The following is a 16,991-nucleotide window of genomic DNA, read 5'->3' on the forward strand; positions in this document are numbered from 1 at the left end:
CACATTTTCCCTTTTTCTGGGCACACCCCACAGCTTGTGGGATCTCAGTTCCCTGACCTAGGATTGAACCCCGGCCACGGCAGTGAAGGTACCAAATCCTAACCACCAGACCACCAGGGAAATCCCAATACTTTCCTGTTGCTTATTCTTTTATAAGAGGTGTTGAGAGATGGGCAGCAGTGGGTGACCAGGCTTTTGAGGCTGTTTAAATCCTGACTCAGTCACTTCCTAGCACTGTGTGACATAGAACTGGCGCTAGAACAAGACATCTAATATCTGAGTCCCAGTCATCCTCATCTGTAAAATGTGTATAACCACAGGAATATTAAATGTGTGAACATGTGCATGGTACTACTGCATAGTACAGGGTAGTCATTATTAGCATCATTAGGTTTGATGTTGGAACTTCACAATTAACAGGCCTTTTTCTTTCTTCTTTTTAAAAAATAAATTTATTTTCTTTACTTTTGGCTGTGTTGCGTCTTCATTGCTGCACGCAGGCTTTCTCTAGCGGCAAGCAGGGGCTACTCTACGTTGCAGTGGCTTCTCTTGCTGTGGAGCACAGGCTCTAGGCACCGCGGGCTTCGGTGGTTGTGGCTCGCGGGCTCTAGAGCACAGGCTCAGTAGTTGTGGTGCATGGGCTTAGCTGCTCCGCGGCATGTGGGAGCTTCCCGGACCAGGGCTCCAACCCCTGTCCCCTGCATTGGCAGGCGGATTCTTAACCACTGCGCCACCGGGTAAGTCCCAATAGGTTTTTTTCATCCCCTGTCAGTTACTGAGCCTCTCCTATGAACAAGAAGGATTTAAAATGTTTTACCCGCGACATGCTTTAACAACCTTATCCAATGACCTGTAGATTCCATTCCCAGGCATGGGCCAGGCATTCCAAGATCTGGCTGTAGTTAAGTTGAATATACTAAGCTATTTTCAGCAGCCTATCTGAAATTAGGTGATTACAGCTATCTGAAATTAGGTGATTACAGCCTATCTGAAATTAGGTGATTACAGCCTATCTGAAATTAGGTGATTACAGCTAAGGTATTGGGGAGTGGGAGGGTCAAGTTTTGGTTCAGGTGACAACCTCACACAAAGGTTGGGCCGTAACCAACTCTAGCCCATTCTACTGAGGAAAGCCATCTTTTCCTATAAAGCTCTGAGAAGGGCAGACGTGGAGCTGGGGCGTGGTGAGTGAGGAGGGGCACAGCTAGCGCAGCAGAACCAGTCTTGGTGTTGGAGGGAGTGGCAGCTTGTTGCTCAGCCCACCCCTTCTCTGCCTGCCATCTGAGCAACCGTCAGAGTCATACAAATGGAAAAGATCCCTAAAAATAACCTACTTAGGTGAACTGTCCAAAACTTTTTGCAAAATTTAGTATGCATGTGCGTTTCTCTGTCGAGGTGTTCTACAGTTCTCACCAGATTCTCAAAGGAGTCCATGCCTGAAAAAAACGAGATTCGCTGAAACAGTCCAAGGTCCTCACTTAACGGAAGGGAGAAAATGAGGCCCAGAGAGGGAAACGCAGTTGCCTCAAGTCAAACAACAGGCGTATTAAAGCGAAGGCATTTCAGTTCCAATTCCGGCGTCACGTTCACGGTCCTGACCGTGTCCAATACTTCCTTGCTTCTCTGCAGCCCTGGAAGATCCCCGGGAGTCCAGGGCTGGTGTCGGAGCCCTGGAGATGTCGCACGCCGTCCAGATTCGAGCATCGAGGAGGCTTGGGCCAAGCGCTCAGACGGGCTCCGTCGCTGTGAAAATCCCCCCACTCCGGCCTCACCCCAAAGAATTCCGCAGCCTCGCTGACTCCAGGTGGAGCACCAAGCACAGGGAGACACGGGGAAGTGGAGGCAGCTCGACAACGAAGAACAACGCCCACTCACTCACCTGACCGAGAGGAGGAAGCAGGCACACCCCAAAACCCGTTCCAAAGCGAATCCTTTGCGGAGGGCGGGACTAATGAAGAGAATAACAGGAACTGACGTCAGGAGCACGTGCTTCGCGAGGGGCGGGCGTCAGGCGTTTGAGAGGCGCGGCCATCGCCCCGCGCCTGCGCAGCCACCGCCTGCCGCGTTGCCTAGTCACTGGGGTGGGAGGAGCACGAACAGGGGGCGGGGAGCGTGTCTGAGTGACGCAGGCGCAGTGCGACTCCGGAGGCGCGGGTCGCCCCCTCCGTGGATTTAGATCCGGGTCAGTCAGGCGCCGCGATCGGGGAGAGACGATCTGAAGTGACCGGACTGGCTCACCGGAGCGCCCCTGGCGCGAGGAGGTGCGTGCCCAGACGTGACGGGGAGGCGCTGCGGCACCGCGTCTCGGCCTCCAGGCCCGGTCTGGCCACGGGCGGCTTCCTCTGGGCCGTCCAGCCTCGCGTCGCGTTGTTCCCCCGGCGCTGGCTGCCTGGGCCGGGCAGGGCCTGCGCTTCTCCGCGCCCCCTCCGCTGCTGCGGCCTGGCCCTGCCCGAGCTCCGCTCTCTCGCCCCTTCCCGCCCCCGCTGCTCCCGCCCCGTCCCTCGCCTCCGCCCTCTCCCTCTCGTCCGTAGCTTCCCCTTTTCGCCTTTCTCGGCCGCCCTTTTGCCCTTTCCCGCCCTTTCCCGCTAGTTCCTGAGCCCCAGTCTCGTTGTGTGCCTCTTCGGCTATGCCCCCGCCTCCTCCTGCATCCCTTGCCTATTGGCCTGACCCAAGTCTCTCATTCTGGCCCGGGGAGTATCCTCAAGGAGCAGCTTTCCAGCGGGAGACCCCGGGCGGGCACAGCTAGGGCCCTGGACAGCTCCCCTTTCTCCGAACCCCCCAGGTCCCGACCTTTTCCCCCATGTTTAAGCACGACCGATCCAGTTTCTGGGTAAAAAGAATTAACATGGTGCTCTTGCACCTAGAGTGTAGGGGTTGAGTGAGTAGAGAGAAGCGTGAACGTGTATTGTCTCGGGGGCAGATTGTTGCAACTTAGTCTGGTTTGCGTCTTCCAGAGTTGCTGGACGCGATTTTCTTCCCCGGATTCCACGCTTCCTGGTGGGCAGGGAAATTTTCTAAATCTTTAACATTGTGATGACACGCTTGCGCGCAGATCCTTTATTGATCGTACTCAGCTCTTTTCAGGGTCCTGGAAATTTGGACCTAGGCTTGAGGTTCAAAGAGGTATTGGTTAAAACTGCAAGATGTAAATAAGATTGTGAGACATACTCTTCGTTGAAAGTCAGAGAAAATCCGGAATTTGCCCTTTTGTTGGAGGAACTTAAAAGAATTTTGTGTTTTCTGAAAGGTTAGGGAAAATCCGAGGCCCCTTGTGATTTGACTTAAAACAAAGTAGAAGTTTGATCTTTGGGGGGATTGTTCAATTTCAAGAAGTTAGAGCAGTAAAAACTGCAAGAATGCCTCCCACAAATTTAATATTAATGAAGAAGGGCAAATCATGTACATGTTTCCCGGAGTTAGTTGTACAGCTCTTGAGTTGAGTGAATGGGAAGCTGGGAAGAGGGAGGAGCATAATAAGCCTTTTTGTAATTACAGACATGCTCTGATTTAGCTCTTACGGTCATGCCTAAGATTCACCTTTGCCCTGGGTTAATATAACTGAGGGAAAAGGTGAGTAATCAAAATGCTGGAAGTCTGAGACTAGTTTAGTTGGAACTTCATTCCTAAAGTTTTACTCTGTAGCCAGTTTTATTTTGGTCTGTTTTGGTTTTTAACTGATGGATCTTTTAGTGTGTCAACAAGAATGTTAGCTAAGTTTGTATTAACATCTAGAGGTCACCTACAGTAATGTTAAGTTAACACTGTGTAATTAAAAGTTCCATGTTTGGGTGCAGAGCATCTTAGCACAGTGTTAGGGTAGGAATGAGATTCCAGTCCTTACAGGAATAGGGTTCACAGTCCTGGTGTCAGGTTCTCCCTTGTATCTCCCTTGTATCCCCGTATTCTTCAGCAGGAAGAATTTGTTTATAGACTACAGAAGCACCCTTTTAGATGCTGTGGAGCTTCAAAAATAATAGAATATGTGATCTTTGCTCACCCCTCTCCCCAAGTATATAGGACATTATTGTGTATCTGGGAGAGGGTCCTCCTCTGAATCCTGAAGAATTAGGAACCAGTGAAATGTGGAACTCATAATGTTTCCTCAAATTGATGTACTGGTTAAGTAAACCAGCAAAATACATATGGGGAGTGTATTTAAATTTTTTGTCTTAAGAAGTTGAGGTGAAAGCTAGCTGAATTCTTTTGAGACTGTTTTCAGTGCTCCCCAGAGAGATCTGCCTAAAATACCTTCTACACATTAATAAATGAAACAAATAGTCTTGATCACTTGCTTCTTAATTTTGCCACTGGTACTACATGGTTACATTATGTCAAACATGTTATGACACCGTGACCTGTAGAATATTAGAGGTCTCACAATAACATCAAACCCACCCCTGAGAAATGCGCAGATACAGAATCAGAGAGGATCCAAGGATCCACAGAGAGGCACTGCTCCCTCTGAGAGTGCCTAAGGGCACTCTAGAAATAGAGAAGGTAAAGTGAATTCTTTGCTTCAAAAATTCCCCATCTTATATTTTTTGTTTTACTTTTTTTCTTTCTGATTCCCTGTGATATGTTTATAGAGACTGATTTATGCTTTGTTCAGGATGTGGTATTAAGAAATTTTTTACCCTGAGTAAAAAAAAATGGGAGACTAGAGTCAAAGAATTTATTAACTTCTCTATTGTATCTCTTGTTGCTTTGGTTGGTCTCTCTCCCGTCTTTTTTTTTTTTTTTTGGTTTAAATATAAAAATCAGGATAGAAGAAATGGAGAACTTTTGTTAATCAAGCTAGTTGATTAAGTGGAGATCATTTAAAGGCACATCTATGGAATAATTTCAGTTTTTTCCTTTACTTTCTACCTCTTTTTTTAGCTAATTTTGTTTTAAGTTTGTTTTTGAGTTGCAAGTATAGTTCATCTATTCTTGTAAGAAAGTATTTGAAGCTAAAGAAAAGAAAGGTTGAGTGTGGAGTAAGCAGTATCATTGAAACTTGTTTGCAATCCTGCCTTAGTAATGGTAACATCTTGATACGTGGGTATGAATATTAATATGAGTATAAACATTGATATCTGGGTCAGGATTGCTTTAGAGAAATGTTATCATGTGTCACAAAGTTATTCTTACCTGAAATGTTTAGAGCTGGATGAGACAAACACTCAGTAGTGTTTTTTGTTTTTTGTTTTAAGTAAATTTATTTATTTATTTTTGGCTGCGTTGGGTCTTTGTTGCTGCGCGCAGGCTTTCTCTAGTTGCGGTGAGCAGGGGCTACTCCTCGTTGGGCTTCTCATTGCAGTGGCTTCTCTTGTTGTGGAGCACAGGCTCTAGGCGTGTGGGCTTCAGTAGTTGTGTCATGCAGGCTCAGTAGTTGTGGCACATGGGCTCAGTTGCTCCGCAGCATGTGGGTTCTTCCGGGGGCAGGGCTCGAACCCATGTCTCCTGCATTGGCAGGCGGATTCTTAACCACTGCGCCACCAGGGAAGTCCCCTCAGTAGTGTTTTAAAGCTCAGAGTCCTATATGTTGAGCTTTTCCCTTATATTTCTGATGTAGAGGTCATTTTGTCTGTAGGTTTCTAGACTTCTACAACTGGAGAGATTTCACCTCCTGTTAAAAAGTATACTTAAACACAGATTTTAGGTGACGTAGTTTCCAAAACTGTGTAATAGGATATTGGCATCAAGTATTTGGACAGTTTAAATTCCATCATAATAAATATACTTTTTCTGTATTATTTCATTCTCTTAAGAAATAAAACCTACAGTTTCCTAGTCATTGAAACTTCCTTTTAGAAGTAGAAATTTGCTTTTTCTCCCCCTAACAAGCAATGGTAGTATCAGGAATATAGATTTTAACAAAAGTATATGTTTGAACTCACCTGTTTTCACTTTGTTCATTTTATTTTCTTTTTAGTATTAACGGGAACATCCATAGTAGTGTAAAACTTTCACAATGAAATCTGAAGCCAAGGATGGAGAGGAGGAGAGTCTACAAACTGCTTTCAAGAAATTAAGAGTGGATGCATCAGGGTAATTAAATATGGAATATATTATTGGGGAATTGTTTACTAGATTTAAATAGACATTTCCTCAGGGGAGCTCTTTCTCTTCTAAAATTTCTTTTTATTTGTAGAAGGTGTCAATGTTAATAGTGTGACATTTTACCAAATTCTGTACAGCATTGTTTTACTTATAAAAGAAACTCTTCTGTTACATTTTGAAAAGTAGATGCTCATTTGTACTCCAAGGCTGGGGGTTCTTCTTAACTTTGAGGAGGGTTCCCCTTCCCCCTCCCCCCACCTCTTTTTAATCAAACATTAGGCAGTGTCCCATCAGAGAGTTCCTCATATATCTCTAGGGAATCACAGTATTTTTCACTAAAAGTGAATTGGCTCAATAGGAATCTCTGCAGACATTGCGATTTCATGGGCTCTGATTGCTGACCCTGTTACTATGGAAACCTGTTCATTAGGGTTCTGTCACTGAGATCAATAATCTTGGACCCTTTGGCCAAACTAATTAGAGCACCTGCAGACCAGCTGCTGTCTGAATGTTAATATTTCACCCTTTGCAAAATGTTCTATGCAGGACTCTTTTCATCCCCCTTCTTTGCCCCAGGCCAGAAGAAATCTCAAAGTTTTAATGGATATAAGAATATTTCATTTCATGAATGGAAACTGAACACTCCACAGCAAGGAGTAAATAATGATTGCTCAAATTTATTATTCATTTACTATGCCCTAGACACTGGCTTAGGTACTCTGTACACATCATCTAATCCTTACTACCAACTTAGAAGATAGATACTACAGAGTATACTATATAGTTTACAGAGGAGCTACAGATGAATTAAGTCACTTGCAAAAGGTCACGTTGGTAAAAAGTGGTAGAGCCAGGATTTGAACCCAGACAGTTTATCTCCAGAACCTCTGCTCTTAACCATTCCTTTATATGGTACCTTGAAGACAACATGAAGAAATGCATTCGGTACCTGGTGCATGTAAAATTAAATAGTTGTTAGTTGTCGTTATAGCTGTCTGCTTATTGCTAGTACTATTTTTGGCCTACCAAATGAGAGAATTTATGCTAATAGATTTGCACAGTAGCTGTTACAGGTGCTTACATTTGCTTCCGTGATACTTCAAATAAGTATCTTCTCCTAGTGATTTTCCAATATGGTCATCTTGCCATTAGAATTGATTAGTACTTTATAAGCTATTTTGGGAAACAGAAACAAAGCAGAAAAACAAATAGTTCCAGATTGCAGTCATAGTGTATTCCTTTGTGATTTCTGGTATAGAAATAAATATTTTTTAATCAGGAAAATGCTAGGAATGTATAAATGCACACGTACATGTATCCCTTAGTGTATACATTTATATAACCCTTGATATACAGACTTCTTTCCTGGTGTTTTAAGAAGTTGGAGCATAAAATTAAGCTAGTTCCATGCCCCTAAAATTTACTTGGAACATAAAAAAAACTTTTCAAAATGTCTGTACAATATATGGTCAAATATTATATATTTGTAGCATGCGCTCTACTTTGAGTTAAGTTATAGAAAGAGAAGGAGCAGTGCAGAACATTTGAGAAAACCAAATAAGAGTACAAGGGGTGAGTCACTACTGTGACTAAGCAGAATAAGACTTGTATAGTGTATCATACGTTTCTAGTTGTTTTGTATTGTTGCTGATTTACGAATGGAACATGTGAGGTACTGACTCATAAAGTAACCAAGCCTTGCCAGGAATTTAGCATGATCCTGTTCAACAGGTTTTGGTTTCTAATGGTATTTGTCTTATCAGGACAAATCTTTATATATTTATTGTAAAACAACATAGTCCTTTTCATCAGACTATGACATAATACATGCTTATTATGGGTAAATCGCAAAAACAAAAAAAAAAGGATAAAAAAGGAAGTAAAAAATCACAATTTACCAATACCACAGTTAATATCTAGATCATCTGTAATAACAGCGTTCACTTTTTTTACACAGTTGAGGTCATAATATACGTACAGGTGTTTATCCATGCTGTTTTCTCTTATGTTACAAGCATAACATAATATTATGTTATAAACATTCTCCCATGTCATTAAGAGTTCTTTGCACAGTTAATTTTTAATAAATTCCTAATATTCCATTGTACAGATTGGCCATAATTTATATAGTACAGTATTTTCTATTATTAGACATTTAAGTTTATTTTAAATTATATTTTAGTGAACATCTTTTTACTTAGTAGATTGTCTCTTTCTAAAGGATATTTATCAAGACTACAGCATGTATAGTAGGAGCCCTGTATATGTGTGTATGTATGTGTGTATTGAAAAGGTCCAAAAGAAGTTGATGTTAAATGTTAATGTTGGTGACCTCTGGGTTGTGAGATTATAGATGATTCTTTTCTCTCTTTTAAAATTTTTCATCTTTCCTGGGAACCCATGTTACTTGTGTAATTTTAAACTGCAGAGATTTGGCTCTGAGTAATATTTCAAGTTTATTGGTTGTAAAAATTAGAATATTTTTGTATAAGTTGTATACTGTTTGAAAAAGTATTCATTTAGATTGAGTCTCCTAAAGTTAGATTGAGTCTCCTAAAGTTTTTGCTCCTAAGCTTAGTTTCCATGGCTCTGGTTTGCCCATATAAAGTAAGTGGTCGTTGTCGTTAGCATTCTCCCTGGACATAAGGCCTGATGTGCCCCAGATAAACAGCCTAAAAGTCTGTTTATATCCCACTGCTGGTTATACTTAAGAATCATTCTTTTGCTTATGATTTTGCAACTGCGAGCTCTTAGGGATACTCCAACTTTGGTTTTGGAGGAAAATTTACACTAAAAGCTGAGCAATTTTTGAGAAACCCAAACTAGAAAGATAATAAAGGTATTAATACAAGTTGCATTTGGGTTGGTGAGAGCAATATGTTCTCCTCCTTTCATGGTTTTCTAAGCAGTAAACTTTGTTCTTGTCTTCAGGTCCGTAGCATCTCTGTCTGTTGGAGAAGGCACAAGTGTCAGAGCATCAGTCAGAACAGCAGTGGATGATACCAAACCTAAAACCACATGTGCATCTAAAGACAGTTGGCATGGGTAAGGGCTTCTCACTGCGGATGATTTTTATCCCAGCACCTTAACACACTATTGAGTTTTCTTTCCTAAGTATCCAGAAAAGTGTGTTATGATATAGAACCCAAGATGCACCAGTTAAAGAAGACCCTTTCTTCTCATTGTGAATTTGCTGAGACTTGCTGTATAGCCTGGATTGTAGTCAATTCTTATAAATGTTCTATGTGTGTTTGAGAAGAATGGCTCTCCTTTAATCATTCTTAGGTTTTATATATGTCCATTAAATTAAGTTTAAAAATGTGTTACTTATAGGATCTTTTTTCAAATAATTTTTTTTTTGGAAATAATCTGCCTAGTTCTCTAGCTGCTGTTAAGGTATTCCTATTGTTTTTGGTATTCTCCAGTTAGTTGTCCTGCTTTAGTGTGTGCTTCTTGTATCTGTAGATTCTCTTCTTGCATCAATTCAGAAAATTTCTCAGCCATCATCTCTTAAAAAATTACCTGTGTTCTCATTCACTGTATTCTTTCTTTCAGAGACTCCAGACTTTTTATTCTGTCTTACATACCTCTTAACTTTTACATTTTTCCAAATCTCTTAAGTTTCTGTGCTGTCTTCTAGGTCAAGAGTTGGCAAACTTTTTTGGTAAAGGGTCAGAAAATAAATATTTTAGGCTTTGGAGGCCAAGAGATGAGATCCAGGGATATTTCGTAGGTACTTAAAAAGGGAGAAAACTCCTGCCCTGCCCTGTTTGCTTGATGTTCACCATCCTGGCTGGTGGGCACACTTTGTGTTCAGTTGCTGAGACAGTCTGAGGCTGAAATGATGAGCCTGGTGGGATGGGTGGGGAGGGAGCATTGCCAGGGTCAGTTTTACTCTCTACCTCAGTGGCACCCAGATTCCAGCACACCCTCTCTCCTCCAGAGAGCCTGGTACAAACTGAGATTCTACCTCTCAGTGCCTAGCGATTGTTGACAGCAGAGCCCCAACATGTAGATGGTAGCCAGTGAAGGCCCCAGGCCGTGGTGTAACGCACATGTCTGCTGGCCAGGAAGACGGGCACAGGGAGTGGAGGGAAGAACAGGGGCAAAGCGGGGTCCTCAGGCATGTCTGCATGGCTCACAGTTCTAGCCTATGGGAGCAGTGTCCATGGGCTGTACAGAAACAGGTAGGGGGCTGGATTTGATTCAGAGACTGCAGTTTGCTGACCCCTGCTGTAAATAATTCAGATTTATCCTCCAGTATTTTCTTTTCTTAGCTGTATGTGTTCTGCTCTTTAGCCCATCTATTTAGTTTAATTTCAGTTACAAAGTTTTTAAAGTTCTACTTGGTTCTGTTTTCAAATCTGCTTGGCAATTTTGAGTCATTTTTCTCTTTGCTCAATTCTTTTTTTTTTTTTTTTTTTACTATTTATTTATTTTTGGCTGCATTGGGACTTCCTTGCTGCACACAGGCTTTCTCTAGTTGCAGCCAGCGGGGCCTACTCTTCGTTGTGGTGCGTGGGCTTCTCATTGCGGTGGCTTCTCTTGTGGAGCACGGGCTCTAGACACGCAGGCTTCAGTAGTTGTGGCCTGCTGGCTCTAGAGCACAGGCTCAGTAGCTGTGGTGCACAGGCTTAGTTGCCCCGTGGCATGTGGGATCTTCCTGGACCAGGGATCGAACCCGAGTCCCCTGCATTGGTAGGTGGATTCTTAACCAGTGCACCACCAGGGAACTCCCTCAATTCTTATTTATTTAAAATTTTATAAAACGTTACAGTACGTCTGATAATTCCCAATATCTGAAAACTTTAGAGAGTCTAAATCTGTTTTTCAGCTGTTCCCAGTGATAGAAATGAATTCTAAATCTGCTCTTCTGTTGAGTAATCACGGCAGAGTGGCTGTTTGTAGCATTAGCCCCGCAGGGTACTGAAGCTGCTGTGCTGCATTCAGGGCATGGAGCACAACATTGAGGTTTTAACAGCATCAGTCTAAGTTGTCTGTGCAGGGTGCTTCTCCAGACCCACTGGTCAGAGGTTCCCAAGCCAAGGGTTGGGCAGGGCAGACAGGTATTCTGCGCCAAATGTTTCGTCCAAGAAGTGCGATTTAAAACTCCCCTTTACCTCTCCTGTTTCTATACCTTGGTAATAAGGAGATGTTGACATTTTTGAGACACAGAGACTTAGGCAGCTTGAAAATAGATAGGCACATCTCTTTGGGGGAAACTTATTTAGACTCATAAACCAGAGAGGTGGCAAATTTCCAACTATCTTAAAGAACCTCTTTAGGAGACCTCTGTCTTCCAACATCTTCTTGTGCATTTTTTTCCTCTTAGGTCTACAAGGAAGTCTTCACGAGGAGCAGTGAGGACCCAGCGTCGTCGGCGTTCTAAGTCTCCTGTCCTTCATCCTCCAAAGTTTATACATTGCAGTACAATAGCTGCTTCCTCGAGCAGCCAGCTCAAGCACAGAAGCCAGGCGGACTCCCCTGATGGCGGCAGTGGGCTGGGAATTGCAACCCCGAAAGAGTTCAGTGCAGGAGAATGCTCAGCTTCTCTCGATACTCATCACACAGGGGCAGTTATTGAGCCTTTGAGAACTTCGGTTCCAAGGCTCCCATCAGAGAGTAAGGAGGAAGACTCCTCTGATGCTCCCCAGGTCTCCCAAGCAAGTCTCAAGGCCAATGATCTCTCTGACTTTCAATCCGTTTCCAGGCTAAACCAGGGCAAGCCATGTGCATGCGTAGGCAAGGAGTGCCAGTGTAAGAGGTGGCATGATATGGAGGTATATTCCTTTTCAGGCCTGCAGAGCGTCCCTCCCTTAGCCCCCGAGCGAAGATCCACGCTGGAGGACTACTCTCAGTCGCTTCACACAAGAACTCTGTCTGGCTCCCCCCGCTCCTGTTCTGAGCAAGCTCGAGTCTTCGTGGATGACGTGACCATTGAGGACCTGTCAGGCTACATGGAATATTACTTGTATATTCCCAAGAAAATGTCCCACATGGCAGAAATGATGTACACCTGAGAGCAAGAAGCTCATTACTGTGCTTTAACCAGTGAAGGCTTGTCGGAGAGCTTAGTTAACGGCAGACGTTGCGGCCGCCTTGGTTGAGGAGACATCTCCTTCTGCTCACTGTGCTTGCTGTAAAAACTTCTCTTGGCATCTCAGTTAATCTTCATTCTTGAAATTTAACTCTCTGAGTTCTTACATACCCACCAAGGCAAGCCGATCAAAAGAACAATCCCTCTCATTTAGAACTGTTCCTGGGGGATGAAGAAATGATTGCTTGACTGGTAGCAGTGGGTCTGTGGTGAAAGCCTTTGAAAAACAATTTTTCAGCATTTTTCAGATCTGTTTCAGATTTGGGTGCCAAGGAGAATGAAATGTGGTTTTGTACCTGGACTAAACATTTGTCATGCTGTAGTTGCCAGCCCAGAGTATTAGAAGTTTTATGACTGGTTTAAACCAGCTCTGATTTAACGCAAGATTTATTGTGTCTTTAAAGGTTTCCTATGTTATTGTTAAGCCAGAGATCTAAGGTTTAGATTCAATACGAATAAACTAGCTGGCCTGCCCTACATTGTTTGAGAGAATCATTAACCATCACTAAATAAACCCCTGCTGGTGCTCTTCACCCTGAGACATGTCACATGAAGTTTCTTATGTGAGAAGTGACTTGGAGTGGGGCTGCTTCAGTTGGGGGAGGGGGTGTGATATTTGAAGCTGCTGTGCGTCTTCTCCATCTCCGGCATTTTAGTACATATGGCACGTTTCAGTCACTTGCAGTGTAGATCTCATACCTCAGTTTCAAATGTTCTGGATGGATATTATCTCTTTGTACTGCCCTCCTATCCTGGCAACCCCCAAAGAGAATTTTATACATGCCATATCCAGTATTTAATGGCCAACCAGCCCCACAGTTCCCTCCAAAGTTTGGTAAAAAAAACCTGTCCTCAGTGTCAGCTGGAGGATTAATCCCTTCCTTTTCCAGGTGGCTCCAAAGTGAATTTTATGTATGCCGTATAACAATTCGGACCATCCGAAGCATACCTATCAAATTTAGTGAAAATTTGTCCAGCCATTTTAACGTGTTAACAGAAAGTTTGTTTCACTTTTATTTTGATTACAAAATAGGTTTTACTCTTCACTAAAACATCCCACTAATGTGGAGTTGATTCATGACAGTGGGGTTTGGGCTTCATAAATAGGTGATTTGTACTTGGGAGAGGTGGGAAGGGTATTTACTGGAAAAGCCCTGAACTTAAGTAGTGAGAGACCCCAGCTAGTTACTAGTTTAGTATGAATTTAGCAATATCTGAAGACTCTGGTTGGAGCAAGAGAGGCTTGTCATCACAGTGCTAGAAACTTAACAGTTTTCTTAATGTGAACAGAAGGTGCACTATTTCAAATAACTGAGGCAGAAGTTCTGAAACTGTTTGGTCTCAGGACTCTTTTACAGATTTGAGGATCTCAAAGAGCTCTTGTTTATGTGGGTTATATTTACCTGTGTTTACCATATTAGAAATTAAAACTAAGAAATTTTAAGACTATTACTTCATTTAAAAATAATGAAGAATCCACAAATCCATTTAAGTTAATATAAATAATATTTTTAATCGGAAAACAACTTTTCCAAAACAAATATTTAGTAAGAAGAGTGGCAGTGTTTTATGTTTTTGCAAATCTCTTTAATGTTGGGCTTAATGGAAAACAGCTATATTCTCATATTTGCTTCTGCAATCTCTTGTGACATCCCATGTCATATGACTTCTGGAAAACTCTACACTTGTGAGCGAATGAGCATGAAAAAGACAAATGCTGTGTTAATATTATGAGAATAGTTTTGACTGCACAGATAGCCTGGTGGAGTGGATTCCCGGACCACTCTGAGAACCACTGATCCTAGGCTATTAGAACTTCTGGTTGTAAAACTACCTACCTCCCCAACCCTGACCTCCACAACTAGTGTTTTGCTTCACCTTTTTTACTAGAGAGAAGTGGAGCAAATTGGGCTGAACATGTTACTTGAATGAAAATTGTTCCTAAGTCTCTTAAGTCCTTTTTAGTTTACTTATCAGACCAGTGATCTGGTTATTTACTTAATTCTGTATATTAACACAACAGTCACCAGAGAATGATGAATCATGCACATTCCTTTTGTACAGGGTTGTTAGGAGGGGTGTCAGGATTGAAAAGGACCAAGTTCCAATGGCCGAGTAACCTGTTGAAGAAATCCAAACTTGGATGAAAGCTTAGGCATTCCAGATTTGCAGGAAGGAGTTGTAAGCATTTACATCTCAGTCAAAATCTTCCTCAAAACATGAATCTTGAAGCCCTCAATTACTCTGCTCACACCCAGATGGGCCAGCTTTAATGTGTCCCTGATTAGAACATTTGACCTTTCGTGAGTGCAGCTTATGGGACCAGTGTTTGTCACATGCATCCTGGAAAATGGATTCAGATCGTGGCTTGAGGAATTTTTACTCTGATGTTTTGGAAGGTGGTATCCTGACATGTCCCTTTACTTAATAACTGTTCATTGAACATTCATTCAACAAATATTTATCGAGTGCTGACAACACACCAGGCACACTATACTAGGTGCTGGGACTAGAACAGCATCATGTCCTCAGTGCAGAAAATGTTAACGGAGAGAGAAGGATTAGTAGAGAGTAAGGGCTGGGGCGGGGGGGAGGGGGGTGTTGCCATTTTAATTGGGGTGATCAGAGAAGCTTCTGTGAGGTGACATTTGAGCAGAGACCAGAAGAAAGTGAGGGAGTGAGCCATGTGGATGTTTGGGGGAAGAGCATTCCTGGCAGAGGACAGCAAGGATATCTGTGGCCTGAAGCAGGCGAGGTCCAGAAATGTGAGTTAGGGGCAGATCGTGGAGGCCCTCAGAGGCCGTTTTAAAGGCTTTGACTCCTGAAGAGATAGGGAGCTTTTGAGGGGGTTTGGAGGAGAGGAGAGGCATATCAGACTTGTCTTTTAGAAAGAGCACTGGCTGCTCTGTAGACTAAGAGGGAAACCAGGAGAAGGAAGGGAAGGAGGCCATCAGGAGGCTCCTGCAGTAGGCAGTGCTTTCTAGTGGCTCGGACGCTTGGCAGTGCGGGAGAGAAGACGTATCCCGGGATTATTTTGAAGGTAGAGCTGATGGATATAGGGTGTGAGAGAAGCGTTGGTATTAAGGATGACTCCAAAGGTTTTAATACACTGGGAGCTGGCTGGAGGGGCAGATCTGGGAGGAGACCTTGGGAGTTTGATTTTGATCTCAAGTCTGAGATGCTCATGAGATATCATGTAGAGATGCTGAGTTGGAGGTTGGTTATGTGACTGAAGATCGAGAGAGGTACAGGGTGGAGATACAAAGTTGGGAGCCATCAGGATGTGGCTGTTAATGAAAGCTCTACAACTGAAGGAGATCACCTAGGAAGTAAATGATAATCAGTCAGAGGACCAAACTCTGGGCCATTTCCAAGGTATAGAGATCAGGGGAATGAGGAGGAACCAGCAGAAGACTTGAGTGGTAGCAGCCAGTGAGGCAGGAGCAGAACCAAGAGACGAGCCCTAGAAGTCGAATGAAAAAGCATCTCGAGAAGGGAGTGGTCAGTTGCCAAATAATGCGCGGAAGGGAAGATGAGGACACCCAGTATGTGCAGGTGCCACGCACGCAAAGAGGAGCCAGAGTGCCAGGCAGGCACTTAGGAGGTGTTCATGCACTTTTTTTTTTTTTTTTGGAATCAAGGTAGTCTTTGCTTCAAACAGCTCATAGTTTGAGGGAGGAGCCAGTATGTGGGAAGGCACATAACCCAGCCAGGTAACTTGTCTGGGAGGTGAGGCTTCTTCAGCTAAGTCTTTGATGGCTGAGAAGAAACTCAAGCGGATACCTGTGTGCATTTCTTCTCTGTTCTGCATTTTCAGTTCTCTCCTCTCCACCTTCCCTAGGAAGAAGCCATGCTTGAGAAGTTGAGAAAGAAATAGAGGAAGCAAGTGACTGCCCCCTCCGACCAAAGAACAGAACCATGGAGTGAGAAAAACCCTGTGAAAAAGAGAGAATGGGATAGCTACCTATAAAAACAGTTTAAAATTCATCCCAAGACCATTCTCTTTGGTTTGAAAGAACTTGGTTTTCCTAAGAAAAATCTGTTGTAATGCACATGTGGCCACAAGGGGTCTCCCTTTCCTTGAAACTCACTGGTTTAAAGGGAGATGCAAAAAAGGGATGGCTGGTCACGTAAGGCCACTACCAAATTTGGCAAAGAATTTACTTAAACTTTTAAGAAATCAAAGTGTCCCTTTACCAATAACACATTTTATCAGTTTAAAAAAGGAAAAACCACAGGGTAACGTTGAGTAAACATGTACTGGGAAGAGTAAGGAGTGCTTCAGTGTCAATATACTTAATATTTAGGGGGTGATTTTTCCCTCTTTGGTGACTATTTTATTAATCATGATAGTTTGAAAAGCAACTTGTCATGTGAGGATAATATTGATATTAGCTAACATTTATTAGGTGTTTAGTCTGTTATAAGCCTTTTTACAGCATTAACTCACATAATACCCAGCCATATAAGGTAGATACTATTATCCTTAATACCAAGAATCCTTTGAGATAGGTACTTTTACAGATGAAGAATTTGTGGCTTAGAGAAATTAACAATTTGTCCAAGGTCACACAGCTTCTGAGGGGCAGAATTGGGATCCGAACACAAATCTAACTCCACAACTATCTACCTGACACAGCCGATGGTAAGTAAGTGGATGCATGAATTTGTACATCATTAAGGAACTGTTTTTTAGTTTGAAAACATACAGTGGTTTTTGTTTTTTTTTTAATGTGTGTCTGTCCAGTTTTCCCAGCACTACTTGTTGAAGAGACTGTCTTTTCTCCATTTGCCTCTTTGGTCATAGATTAATCAATCATAGGTACGTAGGTTTATTTCTGGGCTCTCTATT

The 16,991-nt window shown here is 42.8% G+C and overlaps 1 protein-coding gene across 1 annotated transcript; it reads left to right on the top strand.

Moving 5' to 3' along the window:
• Window positions 1-2,108: 2,108 nt before the first annotated feature.
• On the top strand, window positions 2,109-12,613 carry OSER1 (oxidative stress responsive serine rich 1). Its single transcript, XM_029219278.1, has 4 exons — window positions 2,109-2,261; window positions 5,915-6,030; window positions 8,974-9,087; window positions 11,375-12,613. The coding sequence occupies exons 2-4, from the start codon at window positions 5,954-5,956 to the stop codon at window positions 12,060-12,062; spliced, it is 879 nt and encodes a 292-aa protein (XP_029075111.1). The 5' UTR covers window positions 2,109-2,261; window positions 5,915-5,953; the 3' UTR covers window positions 12,063-12,613.
• The last annotated feature ends 4,378 nt before the right edge of the window (window positions 12,614-16,991 follow it).

The sequence above is a fragment of the Monodon monoceros genome, unplaced genomic scaffold (assembly GCF_005190385.1).
Source record: "Monodon monoceros isolate NGI ecotype Baffin Bay Population unplaced genomic scaffold, NGI_Narwhal_1 Super_Scaffold_13, whole genome shotgun sequence".
In the NCBI taxonomy this organism is placed as follows: Eukaryota; Metazoa; Chordata; class Mammalia; order Artiodactyla; family Monodontidae; genus Monodon; species Monodon monoceros.

Bases quoted from the DNA above. Each gene is read 5' to 3' on its own strand.
- OSER1 (XM_029219278.1), top strand. From the start codon at position 5,954: ATGAAATCTGAAGCCAAGGATGGAGAGGAGGAGAGTCTACAAACTGCT. The intron at 6,031-8,973 runs GTAATTAAATAT...TCTTGTCTTCAG, and splicing joins TTAAGAGTGGATGCATCAGG to GTCCGTAGCATCTCTGTCTG. The intron at 9,088-11,374 runs GTAAGGGCTTCT...TTTTCCTCTTAG, and splicing joins TCTAAAGACAGTTGGCATGG to GTCTACAAGGAAGTCTTCAC.